Raw genomic sequence first — 24,841 nt, 5'->3', positions numbered from 1 at the left:
ATTAACACCATTAAAATTCTTTTGTTAAATTTGTTGGTGCGACTTTTTAGAATAAAAATTCATTGGATAGCCATATAACTAAAAATATGATCTTATAATGAACCCTGAATTAACAAAATAAATTTAAAAGTGTTAAGAATTGAATTTGAATTTTGAAATTTAAAAAGTAAAAGAACTAAATTCTTAAAAATAGATGTACAAAGAATAAATTTCAAATTTGTGAAAGTACAATAACTTATGACATATTTTAATCTATATACAATTTGAAGGTATAATGATAAATCGATCCCTAAGATTTACATTTTTGTCCATTTGACCCTTACTTTTTAGTTAAATTTAGCCATTAGCATTTAAAAAAATTAAAACACTTTTTCTTAATGAAGATGCTAACTAAAACATTAATTTTTAACAATGTTGGTGTGATAACATATGTATCAATCCACATGTATTTCATGTTGACATGGTACTATTTGCCTTAATGTCACCACATCAACAAAATAATTTAAAAATAATAAAAATATAAAAAGTTCATTAAGCTTTAAAAAATTAGTATAGGGTACATATGGATTACATGCGGACTTTCAAATTTAAAATTTTAATATTTTATTTAATTTTTGGTTAAAAACAACAATATTCTTATATGAAAATAGTACGTACTATAGTTGCTCAACCAATCTTATTGTTCCCGTTTACATAAGTCATTCAATGCTAGCTGCTGCAATGGTTGGAATTTACGGACAAGCTTCTTACTGCAAAATTAGGTGACCCCTTTTCTTCTCTGTCTTTCTGAGAGTGGGGCTACGTGGGTATTTAATTTATACTTGCTGCAAGCTCGACTAATCTGGTGGCTTAGGGTTGTGCTTTTTCCAACGACCCCAGTCGGCCATTAAAGGCTATGCGTTTCCATTTACAGGCTGAATTAATCAGGTCCATGCACTAATAAAATACTAAAGAAAAGAAAAAGTGGAATCAGTCAGTTAAAAGACCGAAAGGGATAGCGAGAGAGAGAGATGTTCTCAACAAATTTAGCTGCCCATATTAATTGCATGCTTTGGCTTTCTGTGTTTCTTCTGTGTTATTTCCTCTCTATATAACCCTTTTTGTCTTCTCTTTCACTCACACATTCACAGGCTTCTCGTCTCTTCTCCCTTTTCTGTACATTTAGGGTTTTATTTATTTTTCGCCATTGTCGTTTCAATTTAAGAGCTCTCATGTTCGTGCATTAACAGCTTCAACTCATATATTATATATAGAGTGTTACAAAGCTGATCAAATGGATGCATCAGTGGCTTTGATGATTCTATCAGCCGTGGTGGTTTATTTAGTATGGTTCAAGTTCATCGCACGGTCGCTCAATGGACCACGTGTCTGGCCTTTATTGGGCAGCCTTCCGGGGCTCATTGAGAACTCCAATTGTATGCATGAGTGGATTGCCGACAACCTACGCGCGTGCGGCGGCACGTACCAGACGTGCATCGCTGCGATTCCGTTTTTGGCTCGGAAGCAAGGTCTCGTGACCGTCACGTGCGATCCGAATAACTTGGAGCATATTTTGAAGGGCCGGTTCGATAATTATCCCAAGGGGCCGTTTTGGCAGGCTGTGTTTCATGATTTGCTTGGTGATGGGATCTTTAATTCTGATGGTGACACGTGGCTGTTCCAGCGTAAGACTGCCGCGTTGGAGTTTACCACCAGGACGCTTCGCCAAGCCATGTCACGGTGGGTTAACCGGGCCATCAAGCAGCGGTTTTGGCCGATTCTTGAGACGGCTCAGCTCCAAGGGAAGCCGGTTGATTTTCAGGACCTGTTGCTTCGGCTCACTTTCGATAACATATGTGGCTTGACATTTGGCAAGGATCCTCAAACGGCATCTCCAGGGCTTCCCGAGAACGGCTTCGCAACGGCTTTTGATCGAGCCACAGAAGCCACGCTCCAACGATTTATTTTGCCCGAAATCATATGGAAGCTGAAAAAATGGTTGGGGCTTGGAATGGAAGTGAAGCTGAGCCGAAGCCTCGACCACATGGATAAATTCTTATCCGAAATCATTAATACACGCAAGCTTGAATTGCTGAGTCGGCATCAAGGTGAGATCCCACACGACGACTTGCTGTCCCGTTTCATGAAAAAAAAGGAATCCTACTCAGATGAATTCCTTAGACACGTGGCATTAAACTTTATTTTAGCTGGACGTGACACTACTTCGGTCGCACTATGCTGGTTCTTCTGGCTAGTCAGTCAAAATTCAAGGGTGGAAGAAAAGATCATCACAGAAATTACCACCGTTCTGATGAAGACACGTGGCACTGATACTTCCAAATGGGTAAATGAACCCCTTGTATTCGAAGAAGTTGACCGATTAATATACCTTAAAGCAGCACTGTCTGAGACATTAAGACTCTACCCATCAGTGCCACAAGACTCAAAGCATGTAATAGCAGATGATGTCTTGCCTAATGGGACATTCGTCCCTGCTGGATCAAACGTGACATACTCTATATATTCAGCTGGTCGTATGAAATTCATCTGGGGTGAAGATTGCTTGGAATTCAAACCAGAAAGATGGTTATCCGAAGACGGTAAAAAATTCGAGCCAAAGGATTCGTATAGATTTGTTACATTCAACGCCGGACCCCGAATTTGTTTAGGAAAAGATTTAGCTTATCTTCAAATGAAATCAATAGCCGCGGCGGTGTTACTCCATCATCGACTTACAGTGGCGGCAGGGCACCGGGTAGAGCAGAAGATGTCATTAACGTTGTTCATGAAATATGGGCTTTGCATGGACGTGCACCCAAGAAACCTCAAACCTGTCCCAGAAAAGATGCACAAAGCTGACGAAGAAGTGTATGTTTGAACTATATTGGTGAAAAATTTTGTGAATAGGATATGGTTGATGAAGGGATGATATATAGCATATTATTATAAGCCATCTATAGATGTAATTTTGCAAGTGAAATAATAATAAAGAAAAACTGAATGCCAAATTATAAGTTAAATAGACTTCCCAAATGATTGAAAATTGTGGAACTGTTACAATGCTAACATGCATAATTGCTTTAGTTTCTACTTTGGTTTATGCTATAAAACAAGTTTTGATCTTTTACATTTAATTATTTATTATGGGTTTCATGTTTGTTAGAAAAATTTAAAATTCACAATACTTTGATGAAATAGAAATATATATATATATATATATTTATATCTTTCATCTTTATTTACAGTTTATGTTCGGAGTTCTTGATTATCTTTTCTAATAATAGTCCCTAAATTTCAAACATGTATTTTCTCTTTATACAAATTATATTTCTTCACCACTTAATTTTAGTTTTTTCCCTTAGTTAATGGTTTAACTATATAGTTACATCAATTAAACCAACCACCTTAAGACTTAAATATGTGAATGGTCCACATAATTAAGCAAAGCCTTCATTTTGTTGGTGGACTAAGATTGATCATGGTGAATGGTGTTATGACAGTGAAATTTTGAAAGCTGAGACAGTGAAGTTTTTTGTGCAGCTATACTCCCTCGAGGTTTCGTTCTCAGGAGAGTTCCCTTTGCGCAACAGCTTCCCTATTTTGGGAGATGAAGACGTTGCGGCCTTGGAAAACAGTGTTTCGGAGGAGGAGGTGAGAAAAACCTTGTTTAGCATGGTGCCCTTAAATGCCCCATGTATTGATGGATTTTAAGCTCGTTTCTTTCAATCCCAATGGGTACTTGTGAAGGATCAAATTTGTCAGCTGGTTTGGATGTGCTTGGATGAATTAAATCAAACGCTTATAGTGTTGATTCCCAAGGTGGAAGGAGCTAAACTTCTATGATAAGTCTATGTACGGTCTTATTTAAAGTGATCACTAAAACAATTGTTAACCGGTTAAAACCACTTATGTCAAATCTTATTGTCAGAGTTAAACCGATTTTAATTGTCAATTTTATTGCGGTCGAAGTATTTATAATTGTTAGAATTAAGTGACTCGAATCCTTATTTAAATAAAATACAGTGGTAAAATAAAATAAAACTAAAATCTCTATAGAATTATACTTCTTTTATTTTATTTTAGAATAAGGTTTTTTAAATCTTATTAAACTCCGTGTATATGATATTGATTAGAATAAGGAGTTTCACTCCTATTAGAATAAGGTTTACAAGTCTATAAATAGGCATAGTCTACTCCTCTTGTAATTAATTCGAATTCGACATAGTGAATTTTCTTCTCCCCTGCCCGTGGTTTTTTCCGAAAGGGTTTCCACGTAAAATCTGTGTGTTCTTTATTTTCTATTTCTATTTTTCTTTGCGATATATTGTCATTACCGACATTATATTTTTCTCAAATTGATATCCGAGCTTTTGGGTTGTTCATCTCAATCACGGTAATGACGTCTTTGAAGTACGAAATTTCGCTGTTGGATCTCAACACCAAATTTGCATTGTGGCAGATAAAGATGCAAGCAGTTCTTGCACAGATGGACTTAGAGGAAGCCCTACCAGGGGTAGATAAGATGCCTTCAACTTTGACGGAAGAAGAGAAGAAGCGCAAGGATCGAAAGGCGTTAACACAGTTACATCTGCATTTGTCTAACGAAATTTTGCAGGATGTGATGAAGGAAAAGACTGCCGCTGGATTATGGAAGAGGTTGGAACAGATATGTATGTCGAAAACTCTAACTAGCAAACTACATATGAAGCAACATCTTTATGCTCATCGTTTGGAGGAAGGTGCATCTGTGCACGAACACTTAACAGTGTTCAAATAAATTCTCTCAAACTTGGAGGCCATGGAGGTTCAGTATGATAAGGAAGATCTAGGGCTGATTCTACTTTGTTCGTTGCCCCCGTCTTATTCAACCTTTAGAGATACGATTTTATATAGCCACAAGTCTCTCACAGTTTATGAGGTTTATGATTCTTTAACCTCGTATGATAAGATGAAGCATCTTGTGGTTAAAACCGACTCTCAGGGAGAGGGTCTTATTGTTCGTGAGAGATAAGATCGGAATGCTGATGATGATTGTGGAAGGACACAGGAACGGAATCCTCGCAGTAAATCTAAAGGTAGATCGAAGTCTTCAAACAGAGGTAAAACTTGTAACTTTTGCAAGAAGAAAGGGCACATTAAATCTGAGTGCTATAAGCTACAGAATAAGATCAAAAGGGAGGCTGCGAATCAAAATGGAAGACAACTAGAAAATTCTAGTAAAGCTGATGTTGTAGAAGATTACAGCGATGGTGAACTTCTAGTCGTTTCTGTCAACAATTCCAAAGCAAGCGAGGAGTGGATCCTTGATTCGGGTTGCACCTTCCACATGAGTCCCAATCGAGATTGGTTTACAACTTACGAAACAATGTCTGAAGGTATTGTGTTGATGGGAAATAATGTTTCATGTAGAATTACAGGTGTTGGAATAATTAGAGTTAAAATGTTTGATGGAGTTTTCAGAACACTCAGTGACGTACGACATGTTCCAGAATTAAAGAGAAATTTAATTTCATTGAGTACTTTTGATTCAAAAGGGTACAAATACACAGCTGAAAGTGGGGTTTTGAAAATTTCCAAATGTTCCCTCATTGTGATGAAAGGGCAGAGAAAGACTGCCAAGTTATATGTTTTTGGTGGTTCTCTCATTCTTGGTGATGTAGCTGTGTCATCCTCTTCCTTGTCAGATGATGATATTACTAAACTTTGGCATATGTGCCTAGGGTATATGAGTGTGAATGACATGGCAGAATTGGGCAAAAGAGGACTTTTTGATGGGCAAGGAATTTGCAAACTGAAGTTCTGTGAGCACTGCATTTTTGGGAAGCAAAAGAGAGTTCGATTCACCAAAGGAATCCATAACACGAAGGGAATGTTCGAGTATATTCATTCTGATCTATGGGGGCCATCCAGAGTGCCTTCGAGAGGTGGAGCTAATTATATGCTAACTTTTATTGATGATTTTTCCAGAAAAGTGTGGGCGTTCTTCCTGAAGCAGAAAAACGATGTGTTTTCCGTATTTAAGTCTTGGAAAACCATGATTGAAAAATAGACGGGAAAGCAAATAAAATATCTCCGCACAGACAATGGCTTAGAGTTCTGTTCTGATGAATTTAATAAACTGTGCCAGTCAGAAGGGATCATGAGACACTTGATAGTTCGTCATACTCCACAGCAAAACGGCATTGCAGAACGAATGAACAGAACGATCATGGAGAAGGTTCGATGTATGTTGTCAAATGCCAACTTATCAAAGTCTTTTTGGGCAGAAGCAACCTTTACTGCATGTTTTTTGATCAACCGATCTCCATCCGTTGCCATTGAGAAAAAGACTCCACAAGAGGTATGGTCTGGTAATCCTGCTGACTATTCTGATTTAAAGATATTTGGTTGTCCTGCGTATGCTCATGTTGATAATGGAAAATTGGAACCAAGATCTATTAAATGTGTTTTTCTTGGTTATAAAGCTGGTGTAAAAGGGTATAAGTTATGGTGTCCTAAAAATAGAAAAGTTGTGAGTAGTAGAGATGTTGTTTTTGATGAAACTGCTATGCTACCTAACTTATCTCTTAAAGACTTTTCCAATAAAGAAAACCAAAAGCAGGTGGAGCATCAGATTAATCTAGAATCTACAACAGAGTCGACTACTAAAGCCAGTACAAAAATTCAAAATAGAGTTGCTTCTTCACCACAATACTCTATTGCCAAAAACAGAACTAGAAGAGAAATTAAACCTCCAAAGAAGTATGTCGAGGCTGATCTAGTTGCTTATGCTTTAAATCTGGCTGAAGATATAGATGCAAATCAAGAGCCATTTAATTATTCTGAGGCGGTTAGTTGTGAAGACTCAGAAAAGTGGATGTTTGCTATGCAAGAGGAGATGGAATCACTACACAAAAATCAAACATGGGATCTTGTGAAACTCCCTAAAGGTAAAAAGGTTGTTCATTGTAAATGGATGTTTAAAAAGAAATAGGGGACTCCAAGAGTTGAAGAACCCAGATATAAAACAAGGCTTGTTGCAAAGGGTTACAGTCAAATTCCAAGAGTGGACTTCACAGATGTGTTCTCTCCAGTTGTGAAGCATAGTTCGATTCGAGCTTTTCTTGGTATTGTGGCCATGCATGATTTGGAGCTTGAGCAGTTATATGTAAAAACTGCATTTTTGCATGGAGAACTTGAGGAGGATATTTACATGCAACAACCGGAGGGTTTTCTGTTTTGAAAAAGAGGACTATGTTTGCTTGTTGAAAAAGTCCCTTTACGGTTTGAAACAGTCACCAAGACAATGGTATAAGAGGTTTGATTCCTTTATGACTTCTCATGATTTTAAAAGAAGTAGCTTTGACAGTTGTGTTTACTTTAAGAAAAATAGTGATGGTTCTTTTGTGTATCTACTCATTTATGTTGATGACATGTTGATAGCAGCGAAAGATAAAAGAGAGATAAGAAAGGTCAAAGCCCAACTAAGTGAAGAATTTGAGATGAAAGACTTGGGACCAGCAAAGAAGATACTTGATATGGAGATTCTCAGGGATAGAAAAGCAAGTAAATTGTATCTAAGTCAGAAAGGGTACATTGAGAAAGTTCTTTCCAGATTCAATATGTAGAATGCTAAGCCTGTTAGTACTCCTTTAGCAGCCCATTTCAGACTTTCATCGGCTTTGTCTCCATAATCAGATGATGAGATTGAGTACATGTCACATGTTCCATACTCTAGTGCAGTGGGATCTCTCATGTATGCCATGATTTGTTCACGTCCAGATTTATCATATGCAGTTAGTGCAGTTAGTAGATACATGGCGAATCCTGGTAAAGAATATTGGAAAGCAGTTCAGTGGGTTTTAAGATACTTACGAGGTACTACCGATGTTTGTTTACAGTTTGGAAGAACTAGAGATGGAGTCATTGGGTATGTTGATGTTGATTTTGCTGGGGACCTCGATAAAAGAAGATCTCTCATCGGTTATATCTTTACAATCGGAGGTTGTGCAATCAGTTGGAAAGCCACTTTGCAAACTACAGTCGCTTTGTCTACCACTGAAGCTGAGTATAGGCGATTACTGAGGCTTGTAAAGAAGCTATATGGTTGAAGGGACTTTTTAGTGAACTCAATGAAGACCTTCAAATTAATACAGTATTTTTTGATAGTCAGAGTGCCATCTTCCTTACAAAAGATCAAATGTTTCATGAGAGAACAAAACACATTGATGTTCGGTATCATTTTGTTCGTGATATTATTGCTCGTGGTGATATTGTTGTGAGCAAAATTAGTACTCATGAAAATCCTGCAGATATGATGACTAAGTCACTTCCTATAACCAAGTTTGAGTATTGCTTAGACTTGGTTGGTGTTAATTGTTGAAGATAAACCCTTAAGGAGTTTTATGGAAGAGGTGGAGAACTTGTTCATTGAAAGTTCGCGATGAAGAACTTGTTTATTAAGAATTTGTGTCAAGGTGGAGATTGTTAGAATTAAGTGACTCGAATCCTTATTTAAATAAAATACAGTGGTAAAATAAAATAAAACTAAAATCCCTATAGAATTATACTTCTTTTATTTTATTTTAGAATAAGGTTTTTTAAATCTTATTAAACTCCATATATATGATATTGATTAGAATAAGGAGTTTCACTCCTATTAGAATAAGGTTTACAGGCCTATAAATAGGCATAGTCTACTCCTCTTGTAATTAATTCGAATTCGACATAGTGAATTTTCTTCTCCTCTGCCCGTGGTTTTTTCCCGAAAGGGTTTCCACGTAAAATCTGTGTGTTCTTTATTTTCTATTTCTATTTTTTTTGCGATATATTATCATTACCGACATTATATTTTTCTCAATAATAATATTATAATGGTGCAAGAAGTTATTCATACTATGCGTTTGTATAAAGAAAGAACATCATGGATGGTCATCAAGGTTGATCTATAAAACAGTATGATAGAATCCAGTGAGATTTTTCGAAAAATTTCATGAGAGAGACTGATCTCTCAATTAAAATTATCTGCTTGATCATAACTGTGTCTCTTCTTCAACCATGCAACTTCCATGGAACCGTGAACTTACAGAGGAGTTCAAGCCGCAGCGTGGTGATAGAGAAGGGAGATCCACTCTTACCATACTTATTTGTACTTGATATGGAGAGGCTAACACATTTAATCTCTCAAGCAGTAGAAAGAGAAGAATGGGTTACAATTCAATTTTGTAGATGAGGATCGGCAATCTCTCATCTCTTTTTTACCGACGATCTTAGTCATTTTCGTAGAGCGGATATGGAACAAGCATTGACAGTTAAAAGAATTTTGGAAGTTCTTTTTGTCTTTTTTTCAAATCATCCGGTTAGTGCTGCAAGAATGCAAGTATATTTCTCTGATATGTGGTATGCTATAATAATTATTATTTTTATTGACCCCATGTTTTTTTATTTTTGAGATTATCTCATTTTTCTAATTAGTATAGATTATATGAAATAGAGATATTATTCGCTTCCAATAATTTAATGTCACATCAATAATTTCATCTTAAATTTTAAAATTTTCAGTTAAATTTAATTTTTTCAAGATAAAATGTTAAAATTCTAAATGAAAATACTGACATTAAACTATTGTAAAATGATATAAATGATGTAATGTTACTGTTTCATATAATTTTTCTTGTAGTGTTTATGTCATTTTTCCCACTTTTAATGGTCCATAATGAAATTAATTTTAACAATTTTACATCAAGGTTATTTTAATAATTTTTATAATTTATAATAAAACCCTTAGTACTTTTTTTATTTCTGCCATTTAAAATTCAGTCTCAATGCTTAAGGTTATTTTTAAAAATATTTTTCACATTAAGATTATTAATAAATTTTAAGTTTTATAATTAAACCCTTTATAATTTTTACAATTAAGATTATTTATATTTTTAATATTTTCAAATTCTAAATGATCGACACATTACAAAGTCATTTTTAAAATACTTTTTCAATAACATGTTTAATTATTTTTCTATAAACATTTTTATAAAATCATTTTATTCTACATAATTACTTTTAAGTTTTAATAAACCTTTTCATTTTTTTCAAAATCAGATTAAAAATGTTTTTTATATTTTTTCGAAAAACATAATTCTAAAACTTTTTTTAAATTAGTAATACATTAAATATTCTTTTAATAATTAAAAAAGTTTTTAAAATATTTTAAAAATAACTATACAAATTATCATTTATTATTTTTAAATTAAAATAATTAATTATAAAATATTAGATATTAAATACAATTAACTTGTAAGTCTGCATGGGAAAGAAACTAGTTTTAACCCAAGACATAATAAATTTTAAACTTTTAATTTCACTATTTTAACTAAAACTACACTTGTTTTTGCATCAACTTTTAATGAATATATTTGTTGCATAATTTTTCAAACTAGTATTATTTAAATAGAAAAGTATTTAAATCCATGCTTAAAGTTCATTTATTAAATGAAATTTAAAAAAAGTAATTTTATCTTGGGTTAATATACTGCTTACCCTAAAGTTGCTCTTAATTATCACTTTGGTATCTAAATTTTTTTTGTATTAGTTTGTTATTTGAAGCTTCCAATTTGTTATTAGTTTGCCCCAGCCATTAATGATATTAAAAAGGTTATGTGGCGCACCACATCACCCAAACTTTAATTTTAGAAATAAATTAAAAACGAAAATGGGAAAAAAGAAAATTTCTCAATTTTGTTTAAAATCAGAAAAATATATAAAATTCCATAATTTTAAAAAATATTTTTAAAAGTACATAAAACACAAAGAACAGAGAAAATACAAAAAATTGCCAAACAAATTAAAAAATTAAAAAAGTTTAACAAATCAGAAAAATATATGGAAAGTTATATAAGATTTCCAGAAATTAAAAAAAATCTGTTTAAAAATACATTAAGTTAGAAAAAGAGAGCCAAATTACAAAATTGTCAAAAACTTCAAAAAATCTCAAAATTTCAAAAATAAGAAAAATATGGAAAGCTTTACAATATGTGAATGAAAATATAAAATTAAAAAAAAGGTGTGATTTTGGTTTTTCTCTATTTTATATCGAAAACTTTAAATTCGATTATTAGATTCAAAATCTTTAAAAATATGTTACAGTATGACTGTAAAAATAAAACGTCGGTAATGACAATATATCGCAAAGAAAAGAGAAATAAAAATAAAGAACACACAGATTTTTACGTGAAAACCCTTTCGGGAAAAAATCACGGGCAGAGGAGAAGAAAATTCACTATGTCGAATTCAAATAATTACAAGAGGAGTTTCGACTATATCTATTTATAGGTTGAAAAAAACCTAATTCTAATCAAAGTTAAATATATTATGTTAATAAATGCTAAATATATTATACTCATAAATACTAAATCTTCTAGAAAGAAGATATATTTTGTTTAACTTGACTTGCAAGCAATCTTTTAGAATTTGGGCCATACAACTCTAACAATGTCCACATTGACACGAATTCTCAACGAACAAGTTTTTCACCTCTTCCATAAAACTCCTTAAGGGTTTAACTTCAACAATGAACACCAACCAAGCCTAAGCAATGCTCAAACTTGGTTATAGGAAGTGACTTAGTCATCATATCTGCAGGATTTTTATGAGTACTAATTTTACTCACAACAATATCACCACGAGCAATAATATCACGAACAAAATGATACCGAGCATCAATGTGTTTTGTTCTCTCATGAAACATTTGATCTTTTGTAAGGAAGATGACACTCTGACTCTCACAAAATATTGTACTGATTTGAAGGTCTTCATTCAGTTTACTAAATAGTCCCTTCAACCAAATAGCTTCTTTACAAGCCTCAGTAATCGCCATGTACTCAGCTTCAGTGGTAGACAAAGCGGCTGTAGTTTGCAAAGCGGCTTTCCAACTGATTGCACAACCTCCGATTGTAAATATATAATCTGTGAGAGATCTTCTTCTATCAAGGTCTCTAGCAAAATTAGCATCAACATACCTAATAACTCCATCTCTAGTTCTTCCAAACTATAAGCAAACATCAGTAGTACCTCGTAAGTATCTTAAAATCCACTGAACTGCTTTCCAATGTTCTTTATCGGGATTCGCCATGTATCTGCTAACTGCACTGACTGTATATGATAAATCTAGACGTGAGCAAACCATAGCATACATGAGAGATCCCATCGCACTAGAGTATGGAACATGTGACATGTACTCAATCTCATCATCTGATTATGGAGACAAAGCCGATAGAAGTCTAAAATGAGCTGCTAAAGGAGTACTAACAGGCTTAGCACTCTACATATTGAACTTGCAAAGAACTTTTTCAATGTACCCCTTCTGACTTAGGTACAATTTACTTGTTTTTCTATCTCTGAAAATCTTCATACCAAGTATCTTCTTTGCTGATCCCAAATCTTTCATCTCAAATTCTTCACTTAGTTGGGCTTTGACCTTTCTTATCTCTCATTTATCTTTTGCTGCTATCAACATGTCATCAACATAAATGAGTAGATAAACAAAACAACCATCATTGTTTTTCTTAAAGTAAATACAACTGTCAAAACTACTTCTTTTGAGATCATGAGAAGTCATAAAGGAATCAAACCTCTTGTACCACTGTCTTGGTGACTGTTTCAAACCGTAAAGGGATTTTTTCAGCAAGCAAACTTAGTCATCTTTTTCTGAGACTGTAAAACCATCTGGTTGTTGCATGTAAATATCCTCCTCAAGTTCTCCATGCAAAAATACAGTTTTTACATCTAACTGCTCAAGTTCCAAATCATGCATGGCCACAATACCAAGTAAAGCTCGAATCGAACTATGCTTCACAACTGGGGAGAAAACATCTGTGAAGTCCACTCCTAGAATTTGACTGTAACTTTTTGCAACAAGTCTTGCTTTATATCTGGGTTCTTCAACTCTTGGAATTCCTTCTTTCTTTTTAAACACCCATTTACAACGAACAACCTTTTTACCTTTAGGAAGTTTCACAAAATCTCATGTTCTGTTTTTGTGGAGTGATTCCATCTCCTCTTGCATAGCAAACATCCATTTTTCTAAGTCTTCACAGTTAACCGCCTTAGAATAATTAGATGGCTCTTGGTTTGCATTTATATCTTCAGCCACATTTAAAGCATAAGCAACTAAATCAGTCTCGATATACTTATTTGAAGGTTTAATTTCTCTTCTAGTTCTATTTTTGGTGATAGAGTATTGTGGTAAAAAAATAACTCTATTCTGAATTTTTGTACTGGTTTGAGGAGTCGACTCTGTTATAGATTCTAGATTAATCTGATGTTCCACCTGCTTTTGATTTTCTTTATTGGAAGAGTCTTTAAGAGATAAGTTAGGTAGCATAGCAGTTTCATAAAAAACAACATTTCTGCTAATCACAACTTTTCTATTTTCAGGACACCATAACTTATACCATTTTACACCAGCTTTATAACCAAGAAAAACACATTTAATGGAACTCAATTCCAATTTTCCATTATTAACATGAGCATACGCAAGACACCCAAAGATCTTTAAATCAGAATAGTTAGCAGGATTACCAGACCATACCTCTTGTGGAGTCCTTTTCTCAATGGCAACAGATGGAGATCAGTTGATCAAAAAACATGCAGTAGAGGCTGCTTCGGCCCAAAACGACTTTGGTAAGTTGGCATTTGACAACATACATTGAACCTTCTCCATGATCGTTCTGTTCATTCGTTCTGTAATGCCGTTTTACTGTGGAGTATAACGAATTGTCAAGGGTCTCATGATCCCTTCTAACTTGCATAGTTTATTAAACTCATCAGAACAAAACTCTAAGTCATTGTCTGTGCAGAGGTATTTTATATGTTTTCACGTATGTTTCTCAATCATAGTTTTCCAAGACTTAAAGGCGGAAAACACATCGGTCTTCTGCTTCAGGAAGAACGCCCAAACTTTTCTGAAAAAATCATCAATAAAAGTTAGAATATAATTAACTCCACCTCTCCAAAGCACTCTGGATGGCCTCCACAAATCAGAATGAATATACTCTAATGTTCCCTTTGTGTTATGGATTTCTCTAGTGAATCGAACTCTCTTTTGCTTCTCAAAAATGCAGTGCTCACAGAACTTTAGTTTGCAAATTCCTTGCCCATCAAGAAGTCCTCTTTTGCTCAATTTTGCCATGTCATTCTCACTTATATGCCCTAGGCGCATATGCGAAAGTTTAGTAATATCATTATCTGACAAGAAAGAGGAAGTGACAGCTGCATCATCAGTAACAGTAGAACCCTGCAAAACATAGAACTTGACAGTCTTTTTTTGCCCTTTCATTACAACGAGGGAACCTTTAGAAATCTTTAAAATCCCACTTTCAGTTGTGTATCTGTACCCTTTTGAATCAAGAGTATTCAACGAAATTAAATTTCTCTTTAATTTTGGAACATGTCGCACGTCACTAAGTGTTCTGACAACTCCGTCAAACATCTTAACTTTAATCATTCCAACACCTGCAATTTTACACGAAGCATTATTTTTCATCAAAACAACACCTTTAGACACTGTTTCGTAAGTTGTAAACCAATCCCGATTGGGACTCACGTGGAAGGTACAACCTGAATCAAGGATCCACTACTCGCTCACTTTAGAATTGTTGATAGAAGCGACTAGAGGTTCACCATCGTTGTAGTCTTCTACAACATCAGTTTCACTGGAATTTTCTGGTTGTTTTCCCTTTTGATTCGCAGCCTCCCTTTTGATCTTGTTCTATAGCTTATAGCACTCAGATTTAATGTGTCCTTTCTTCTTGCAGAAGTTACAAGTTTTATCTATGTTTGAAGACTTCGATCTACCCTTAGATTTACCACGAGGATTTCATTCCTATGTCCTTCCATGATCGTCATCAACATTCCGATCTTATCTTTTACGAACAATGAGACCCTCTCCCTTAGAGTCGGGTTTAACCACAAGATGCTTCATTTTATCATACGAGGTCAAAGAATCATAAACCTCATTAATTGTGAGAGACTCACGGCTATATAAAATTATATTTCTAAAGGTTGAATAAGACGGGGGCAACAAACAAAGTAGAATAAACCCTAGATCTTCCTTATCATACTGAACCTCTATGGCCTCCAAGTTTGAGAGAATTTCTTTAAACACTGTTAAGTGTTCGTGCACAGACACACCTTCTTCCAAACGATGAGCATAAAGAAACTGCTTCATATACAACTTGCTGGTTAGAGTTTTCGACATACATATTTGTTCCAGCCTCTTCCATAATGCAGCGACGGTCTTCTCCTTCATCATATCCTGCAAAATTTCGTTAGACAAATGCAGATGTAATTGTGTTAATGCCTTTCGATCATTACGCTTCTTCTCTTCATCTGTTAATGTCGAAGGCATTTTATCTATCCCTAACAGGGCATCCTCCATATCCATTTGAGCAAGAACTGCTTGCATCTTAATTTGCCACAACACAAATTTGGTGTTGCGATCCAACAGCGGAATTTCATACTTCAAAGACGCCATTACTGTGATCGAGATGAACAACCCGGAAGCTCGGGTACTAATTTGTGAAAATAGAACGTCGGTAATGACAATATATCGCAAAGAAAAGAGAAATAAAAATAAATAGCACACAGATTTTTACGTGGAAACCCTTTCGGGGAAAAACCACGGGTAGAGGAGAAGAAAATTCACTATGTCGAATTCTACTAATTACAAAAGAAGTTTCGACTACATCTATTTATAGGTTGAAAAAAACCTAATTCTAATCAAAGTCAAATATATTATGTTAATAAATGCTAAATATATGATACTCATAAACATTAAATCTTCTAGAAAGAAGATATATTTTGTTTAACTTAACTTGCAAGTAATCTCTTAGAATTTGGGTCACACGACTTTAACAATGGCAAAGTGAAAAAAATGATTTTCAATAATTTAAAGCTTTCCATACTTTTTTCGATTATATATATATTGAAACTTTTCTTAAAAAATTTACACTTTTGTATTTTTGAACTTTTAAACTTTATGTATCTTTTAAATAGAAAAATATTTTTAATTTCTAGAAATTTTATATAACTTTCTATATATATATGTTTTTGTTTTGTTAATTTTTTTAGATTTTTCTGAATTTGTTTGACAATTTTTGTATTTTATCTCTTTTTTGTGTTTTATGTATTTTTAAAAATAAAATAAATAATTTTTAAATTCTACGATTTGGATATAATTCTATATTTTTATTTAAAATTGAGAGTTTTTTATTTTTGCTATTTTATTTTTCTTTTTTTGATTTTTTAATTTATTTTTGAAAAATAAATATCAACATTGTTAACAGGGGGCAAACTAATAACGGATTGAAAACTTCAGTACCAAATTGATACAGAAAAACTTTTAGGTACCAAAGTAATAATGGGGTGTAACTTTGGGGGCAAATAGTACATTAACCTTTTTATCTTTTATTAATTTATAATTTTATCTATTTTTTATTTATCATTCTACTATTTATTTTATTATTTTTAAATTTTATATTCAATAATTTTTAATTAAAAATAATAAAAACTTATTAATTATAAAAATATTTTAATTATTCTTTTTCCAAGTAGTGGCCATGCCGTTTAGTATTTGCTTGTCAATAAATTTTCGTGTTCTTTGGATGGTTTGCTTCTCTAGACTGGAATCAGATTTTCAAAACTCATCTTTGCCAAAAAGAAAAAGGGAATTGGTGATCAACGCGGAAGAGATACAAGAAGAGGAGATCAACTATGAACTTTGTTTAGTCGGTAAATTTTAGGTTGAAAGAGTAATCAATTTTGCAGCGATGGAATGTAGATTGTAATCCTTATGTAGAGCTATACAAGGAGCTAGTATCAAACCGATTAGGGGCGGTCTATATCTGATTCAGTTTTAACCATCTTATTGATCTGAAGAAGGTGATCTCAAATGGGTCTCGGTCATTTAATAATTGTCTACTGCTAATTCACAAATTAGTGAAAGGGGAGAATCCTGAAGGCATGATTTCTTTTTCGCTGATTTCTGGGTACAAGTCCACGATTTATCACCGGATTTTACGTCAGAGAACTTGGCTTTCTTCATTTCAATTCCAGAAAATCAAGAACAAATTTACTCTTAAAAAAGCATACTAGAGATGATAATTGGCATATAATGGAACCCCATTTCAACATTGCCGCAGGTCATCCTTGCCATTAAACTTGTAAATGAAAATTTTAGAAAGATTTATTCTTCAGATTCTATTCTACGGTTGCAATTCTTTGAAGCTTATCAATGCACACTTTCTTTTGTCTTTTTTTTTTTGAATGATACATACTATTGTTAATTGATAACATACCTTGTCTTGTCTTCAAAGGTCATCAAGATTTATGCTAGAGCTAAAGTAAGTTTCCAAATGAACAGCCTCAGCCACACAACAATTTCTACAATATAAATTACAGAGAATGGGTCTTACTAATGGTCGTTGTCGTCCAGCTCTTCACGATGTTGGTGTTCAAGTCGAATATGGGGACAGGGTCTTTCTGGTTCTCCTCTTGTCCAGAGAACTCTTAGATCACGTCTCTTTTTTCCTAGGGTTAAAAAGGTTCCTGCAACAAGGTATAATTAAATTTTCGTAAACGAGACTGCAGCTTTCAATTTCGAAGAAAACTGTCTTTTAGTAACAAATATTACCTAGTGTAAAAGGGACAATGTAAAGGAGTGCTGGTTGACCATGTCCATCCATTAAATTTAGAGCCACATATGTAATGAGAAGACCTGCCATGAGTGAGAAAGGAGTTGAAAACTGTCATTTGTAAAATCCAAGTGAATGATGGGTAATGGCTACATACTGAAGGGAATTTTCACAAGTTGTATTTTAATTCACTTGTCTACAAACAATGTTTTAACAGTCACAGTAACAAGAAAATTACTGTTTTTTTTGTTTGTTTGTTTATGGGACCAATATGATTTCATTGTCGACTCTTACCTAAGCCATAAGCAATCATTGCCCACAAAAAGTAGCCAGCTCGAAGAGTCTTGTTAGCCAGCCAATCATACCTGTTACACGAGCGATTCAAGTGAGTTCTAACTTCTCGGTGAATAATAGAAAGGGAAAAAAAAGGACCGTTGTTTCCGATTAATGAGATGAAGAGATAAATAAAATTTCAGATAATCCTTGACCAGGAAATTGATGCATGAATTTTGTATTTGTAGCCTGAAACATGAAATACTCTATAAAGTATTCCATCAGTGGACATTGCACTTGTTTTCTTGACATGCTATATTATAGAACCAATTAAAAACACATTGTTTGAACGGGTATGGAAGAGCATTTTTCTCGTAGAAGAAAGGAATGAATATTTAAGGGCCAAGTTTGCATGAACAGAACAGCAACATGAATAAAAGATTTAGCAAAAGAAGAAAACAGTTGAGACCTGAGTGAAAATGTTATCAACAGGCCAGGTAAAAGGATGTCACCAAATCCTATTATGCTATAACCGCCCCATGGATCAAACATGCGTGGGATCTTCAGTAGCATTGGGATGCCATCCTCTCCGCTTCTATCCCCACGAGCTACCTATGCAATAGACACGAGTAAATCAGTATTACTTTCTAGCCTTTCATATTTTGAATATCCTTAATAGTATAAAGACTAACCTTCTAATTCTGATATAGCACATGGACTAGAGTTGGATAAGACGGATTACTTACCACAATCATCACGCTTTCATGGAACAACTTTTTTGAAACAAACACCCAAAAGATGTCATATAAGAAGGCACAACTGAGTAGAACTGTTCCCACCTGATTCAGAGATATGTCAGAATAACAATTTGTTTCCTAGATATAGTAGAATTGATCAAAATCATTGAATATTTGATTATTTGGGGCGTCCAAAGAGAAAACTGAGGAATATAATGGCGATTCATACAAGTCTAAAACATAACGAGATGGAGTAAATAAAGTTGTAATGCTACCTTGAGATTAGGTACATGGACAATTTGCAGAACTGTGATTATAAGAGCAATTCCCTGAGCAAAAAACAAAATTATAAATTGAACTCCGCCATGTTAATCTTGCATCAACATCTTATTAGAAAAAAAGGAAGGCGAGAGAAGCACAAGAACTAGGAATAAGCCATTTGTCTCATATCCATCCACCTAAATGATGGTAGAGATCATTACTCGTTAATGTGGTGTTGGAATACAGGATACTTAGATAGCTCCATATTGACTGGTTAGAGAATTCTAAATTTACTTGGAGTGAATATTCTAGCAAAGCCATAGGTTTAGGGAAAACAAAAGACATTGTCTATTAGTTGAAGCATAAACTTGTTTTAAACCTACTCTGCCATTTATGTGAAAGAAAAATGTTACTCCACGAGATAAGGTACAAATGGTGCACTAAGATAGGCACATTCTATTGTTGAAGCACATAGCAATCGAACTCACTCTCATGTATGGTTGCTAAACTAACCCAAATTTTAGGGCATCAAACAATTGACAGTGTAAAAATCTAGACTGAGAAAAGGATTTTTGATCATTCACATAACTGAACTTCAACAATCTTGAACTATATTAGGAAAATTAACAAGAAAGTATATCCTTACTAGTATATCTTGACCTATCCAAGCAAAGGAAACATTGCGGTAAACAGCCCAAACAACAGCAAATGCTATGCAGAAAGGGGAAACTGCCAATGTAAGGTATGAGAGAGTTCCAAAGAAAGGCACTTTAATGTATGATTTTCCAGCACGCTTGAACCACCTGTGAGATATAAAAATTTATTCACAATGTTGAAAAGGCAAGTCAATTTACTTAACTAATGAAGGTTGTAGAAATAGAGATAGAAACTAATAAATCATAAGCATCCATAGCTACAAACTCCAACCATTTTTCTTTATCTATTGATGAGATTGACCCCATTGCGAACCGATAAAGTTTTCAAACTAAATCCTTCCATTCAACTTCCCATAATACTTTGATGTTATCATCATCCTCACCATATCATGCAAAAAATAAAATAATAATACATGCTCAGCAGTAAATATTCAAGAATCAAGCAACAATAAACCAACAAGTGGATGACTTGGCAGAACCTTTAATGTAAACTTCTCATAAGATACTGAGTTCATACTAAGAAAGAAATATAAAATACCTTGACAGTAAAGCAACCGAGCAAGTTTGAAGGCCCTGCAAATATATTAGACTTTAGAGTTAAAAATTTCATTGAAATATATGGCAAAAAGTGAGAATAAAAATGGTAATGTTATAGAAACACGTTGTGCATGTAAAACTATAACATGAATTAAGCGAAGCTTCGTATGCATGCATGCGTAGATGAATAATGAAAGGAAGTTGTACCTCCACACCACCTATGCAGAAAAGAACCACCAAGAGCTCAACAAACCAATATGACATAAGTTTGTAAAGCATAACCAAGAAGCAAGAAGCAACAAAAACAAATAAGATGGCTGATGTAGTGTTGATGTCCACAATTCCACCAGAACCTACAGGTCTGGTGTCTGGAATTTCATCCAAGGCATCCTGCATTTACAAGATAAGGTCTACAAATTAATAAGCATAATATGGCCATAAACATGACACAACTCTGGACATGCTGCATGGGAAATACGTAAATTTAACTCATTCTGACCTTTAATAGTTTGTCCTGCTCAATTGCGGCTTCTCTTGCACTCCATGCGGACCAATATGAAGCACACAATATGGTACCAACAGCCATCAACCATAAAAACACTTCAGCTATGTCAACTAGCGGTCGTGTCGGAGAGTAAAGCTGTACAGACACTGCAAAAGCACAAAGCATTTAGAAAGAAACATTTATTGGTCTTAGGGTGAGTTTGGATGGGCGATTGGGTGCGGTGCGGTGCGTTTAGCTTACTTTTTGTCTCACGCTACAGTATCGCTACAGTATCTAATCTCACCGCCACCACTATTTTTACATTAACCGCAGGTAAACGCACCACCCATCCAAACTCACCCTTAGTACGGTGATAGTATATGCCGGAGAAAATTTAAAGAAAAACAAATACAGAATGGAAGCTTACCTGATGAATTACTAATCAGCATTTTCTCCAAGCTTGTACCAGCATCTTGTGGGAGCATGACAGCAGGTATATGTATATCTAGATCAGTTTCATCAGGTTCACATACCATCTTGTAGAGTTCTGCATGGAAAGTACGAGTTTGACCTTTAGCAATGTACTTGTCCTCCAACATGTCATCTTTATAGGTCAAACTACTCATCCAACAATTATTTAAAAAGTGAGTTCTGCCAACCACATTTTTCCATGACAATCCAAAAGGGTAAATTTTGGAAAAACGTCGAAAGTCCATTTTTTTCCAGTTTATACAACAATGCACTTAAGAACCCCAACTAATTAACACATGAATCAAATAATGACCAAAAGCCTTGATTACCCTTTTGGTTATTTATAATGAGAATAGCTGAAGCATGAGCTGCCTGTGCATAGTTTGCCTTGGTTGTGAATTTGCAGTGACCTCGGTCCACCATAATGACATCATTAGCAAGCTAAGAAAACCATTGATATTAGTAACTGAACTTACTACTATACTTGCTTGTTGTGCATGTCATACAAAGATGTAAGGGTAAATCAGTAACAAAATAAACAAACCTTATTCTTTGGGGCACTACAACAATCGCGAGGGTCAGAAAGAATGAGGCGTCTTTGATTTGCATTTTTCTCCTTCGACACTATAGTAGTACCAAATCTGGCACCTACACCGACAAACTCGGCATCCTCTATGCCATCAATCCAAGTTTGAACTTTGACCTATCAATTTTGAGACAATTGACTGTTAAACTCTATTGACAAAAGATAAACAAGGATAATGCTCAACAAGATACAACAGCTGCACAAATCAGTTCTGAAAAAACAACTCCACTCCAATAACATGGAAAGCCCTAAACTTAAAAAGGGGAAACAAAATGACAGTTGACAGAGTGCAGGAAATCCCATATGACCCATCTCATTCCAACTTGTAGAATTTTTGTAAGATAAACCACAAAGACAAACAGCAAGTAACTATCAATCTCGAAATGTAATATACAATAAGCAAATAGAAATTCCAAGGGGAAATAACTGCATAAAAATCAGCAAATTACAATTGTATCAGAAAAGAAAAAGACACAGGGTCAGCCACCTAGTTAAGACTATAAAAGCATGCTGTATCTACTAATAATTTACCAAAATGGAGCTAGTTTACTTTTTACAGACAAATTTGAGTCATTCAAGAAATCAAAAGCCAAAATTCAAGCAAAACCCAGTTGAGAAAACGAGGAAACAAGAACTGGGTAGTAGCAAAAGAAGCAGCATTCTCGAAAAATTAATACCAGAACGAAATCGTTCTCACAACCGGGCTTCTTTGGAGCTAAATCATCGTCGTGCACTATATCACCGGCTGTAACAGAGCATACTTGACAGACAAGTGAAATCAGGGCTGTAATTAAGAATACTCTGCAAAAAAACTGCAAATCCATTGATGGGGTTTTCGTTCTACTTCTTCTAGTTCAGGGACTGTTTGAAGTTCCCTTGTTTCTACGCATTTCAGAAATCTTTGCTTTATGGTATTGTTGGCCTTTTGTTTTCTTCTTAGTATTTAATAAAATAATGAACAGGAGTAAGAGCTGTAGTAGTTAATAAATGAGCAATGGATCTGCTAGTTTTGGGAGAGAAAAATGAGCTAATAAGCTAAGCAACCGTCAAAAGCCTCGAATTCTCAAAACCCAATATGCATTATTTGGCCATTTCTCAAATGGAAAGACGATTGTGATTTGTGAAGGAATCACATGACAGTTTTTCTCCAAAAAAAAGTTTCTTCTTTTCCATTTTTGTAATCTGTTCTTGTATAGTACCCTTTGAATATTTGAGTATGTAGTGTAAAGTTAAAATTTATTCACAAATTCCAAACCCATTCTTTTCCAAGTTACAGAGAATCCAATCAAAGTTGAATTCATTCCCCTTTTTAAAATCTTCCATTCAGTGGAAGAAAGAAATTCTTGATTGGCTAATCTAATTCATATTGCGACAATGATTCACTACAAATGAAATACATAAAAGGGATCACTTTCAATTACGATAAGGCAGAAATCATTGAGATTTTCTCCCCCAAAAAAAAAACAAGAAAACTTATTATTTCTCCATGTGTCGGTTGTCTATCTTTCATGGCTTCAAGTGTTGGAACATCAAAACGTTGGGGACGCGTTTTCTGTTGTTTATTATTGGACCATGCATGTGGGTATGTTTTACCCTAATTAATAAGACCACACTTTCTCATTTATGATCACTAACGTTGTAATATTTTTTCTTTCCCCAACAAAAGTCTCAGCTTGGTTGGAATAAGTAAAAGGATTCAAGCTTTAAATTTAGATTCTTTATTTTGATTTTAATATTTAATTTGATATCCAAAATAAATATCACATAAACGAATGAATATTTGATGTATATGTTCCAATTAAAAATATAAGTATTTAATTGAGAGAAAAGCGCTTAAATGGACAAAGAAAATAATTAATATCTCATTTGGTATTTGAGGATATTTTCTTTTAATGTGGTACTTATGTTGTTTTTTTATCCAATTTGGTACATGAGTATCCAAACATAATGAGATGATAACCTTTTAGCTAACTTTTGTATTTAATTCGAGTTTTAAGGTTGATTTGAAGAAAATTAATTGTTAATATTATTGAGTTTGAAATTTTATGATTTTATTAGTATAGTAAATTTATTATTAATTGTGCATTTGTTTAATTTATTAAATACAGATTGACGGATGTGATTTTATTTAGGTTTCAAATATAATTTGATAAAAATTTATAATTAGCACTAAAATTAATACCAATCGACGAAAATATATATTAGCCCTAAAGTTTGTTAATAAAACCGATGGCATTAACCAAAACAGACAGAATCCGGATTCACAGTTGTAATAGGAAGTGCTTTGAAAGATGAACAAGGTTCTAGCTATTAAATTGAAAATGATGGTGGGATGTCATTGTTTAAATTAAAAAAGTACTAATAATTATCCAAAAAGTGTCCAAACTCCAACATGAGGAAGCTAGGAAGATCCTCTGTTTAATTATACAGTCACTTATGGCAGACAGATGAGATTTTTTAAGTGGGGAAAGAATCATATATGGAATTTCTAACTTTAATGGAACTGATTAGAGTCAATATTTAGTGATTCCATCCACATTCAATGAACACCCCCAAGTCAAACAAATACTTTCTAGAAGCAATACTCATTTTCAGTTCCTCACACCATTTGGTTTCTGATACATTCATCAATATCCAACAGGTTGGAATGTTTACTGCCATGTTATAAAAAGAACATCAATTCAGGTTTATAAAGATCAACGGATGAGGAAAACAAAGAAAATGCTGATGATGAACATCATGGAAATGAAAAGAGACTTTGTTCCTGGTTTTGAACTAAATTACTGTAGGAAAAGATGACCATCTTTAAGGTTTTGCATCTGATATGATATAAGTCTTCCATGGCTATGGTGATTGTGCGCAGCATTATATTCTGGTAAATTATAGCTTCCACTAGAGAACTTTGTAGCTCCACCATTCATCTTCAAGCCCAGGGGTTTGTTAGTTTCTTGTGAAAGATTTTGTGGGTTGACTTGTTTTGGATTTGGAATGCTTAAACCAAAATCTAGACCCTGATGAAATGGGAAAGGAAATCCAGTTCCAATACCAGAAGTTGGGGTGCTGGATCCCATCCATGCGAATCTTTGAATGGTTTCGTCTGGTGGGATAATTGGAAATGATCCTTGATTAGAACCTGGTTCCAGCATTTGGTTCACTCTTGGTACCACATGGTTGCATGATGAAGCATCAAG

At 34.2% G+C, this 24,841-nt stretch overlaps 2 protein-coding genes across 2 annotated transcripts; one reads left to right on the top strand and one right to left on the bottom strand.

Annotated features, from left to right (window-relative positions):
• The first annotated feature begins 1,109 nt into the window (after positions 1–1,109).
• LOC105765232 (cytochrome P450 86A22) lies at positions 1,110–2,999 on the top strand. Its single transcript, XM_012584225.2, has one exon. It carries the CDS (start codon positions 1,274–1,276, stop codon positions 2,855–2,857), a length of 1,584 nt encoding a protein of 527 aa, XP_012439679.1. The 5' UTR covers positions 1,110–1,273; the 3' UTR covers positions 2,858–2,999.
• A 14,229-nt stretch (positions 3,000–17,228) lies between these two features.
• LOC105765230 (signal peptide peptidase-like 2) lies at positions 17,229–23,003 on the bottom strand. The gene is made up of 14 exons (XM_012584221.2): positions 22,328–23,003; positions 21,609–21,767; positions 21,394–21,505; positions 21,021–21,140; positions 20,609–20,760; positions 20,317–20,499; positions 20,111–20,145; positions 19,563–19,719; positions 18,931–18,984; positions 18,665–18,757; positions 18,388–18,530; positions 17,940–18,010; positions 17,645–17,728; positions 17,229–17,559 (listed from the first exon to the last, which is right to left on the bottom strand). Exons 1-14 carry the CDS (start codon positions 22,472–22,474, stop codon positions 17,426–17,428), a joined length of 1,644 nt encoding a protein of 547 aa, XP_012439675.1. The 5' UTR covers positions 22,475–23,003; the 3' UTR covers positions 17,229–17,425.
• Between the last annotated feature and the right edge of the window lie 1,838 nt (positions 23,004–24,841).

Source organism: Gossypium raimondii, chromosome 12 (assembly GCF_025698545.1).
Source record: "Gossypium raimondii isolate GPD5lz chromosome 12, ASM2569854v1, whole genome shotgun sequence".
NCBI classification, from domain to species: Eukaryota; Viridiplantae; Streptophyta; class Magnoliopsida; order Malvales; family Malvaceae; genus Gossypium; species Gossypium raimondii.
Note: the sequence above shows the minus strand (reverse complement) of the source record. Positions and strands in the feature narration are given on the sequence as shown.

What these genes read in the sequence shown, in the direction of transcription:
- LOC105765230 (XM_012584221.2), bottom strand. Translation starts at nt 22,474, where the DNA reads ATGGATTTGCAGTTTTTTTGCAGAGTATTCTTAATTACAGCCCTGATT. An exon ending in GTAGTGCCCCAAAGAATAAG is followed by an intron (nt 21,506 to 21,608) that starts GTTTGTTTATTT and finishes TGGTTTTCTTAG; the next exon opens with CTTGCTAATGATGTCATTAT. An exon ending in CATTGTCCCTTTTACACTAG is followed by an intron (nt 17,560 to 17,644) that starts GTAATATTTGTT and finishes ACCTTGTTGCAG; the next exon opens with GAACCTTTTTAACCCTAGGA.
- LOC105765232 (XM_012584225.2), top strand. Translation starts at nt 1,274, where the DNA reads ATGGATGCATCAGTGGCTTTGATGATTCTATCAGCCGTGGTGGTTTAT.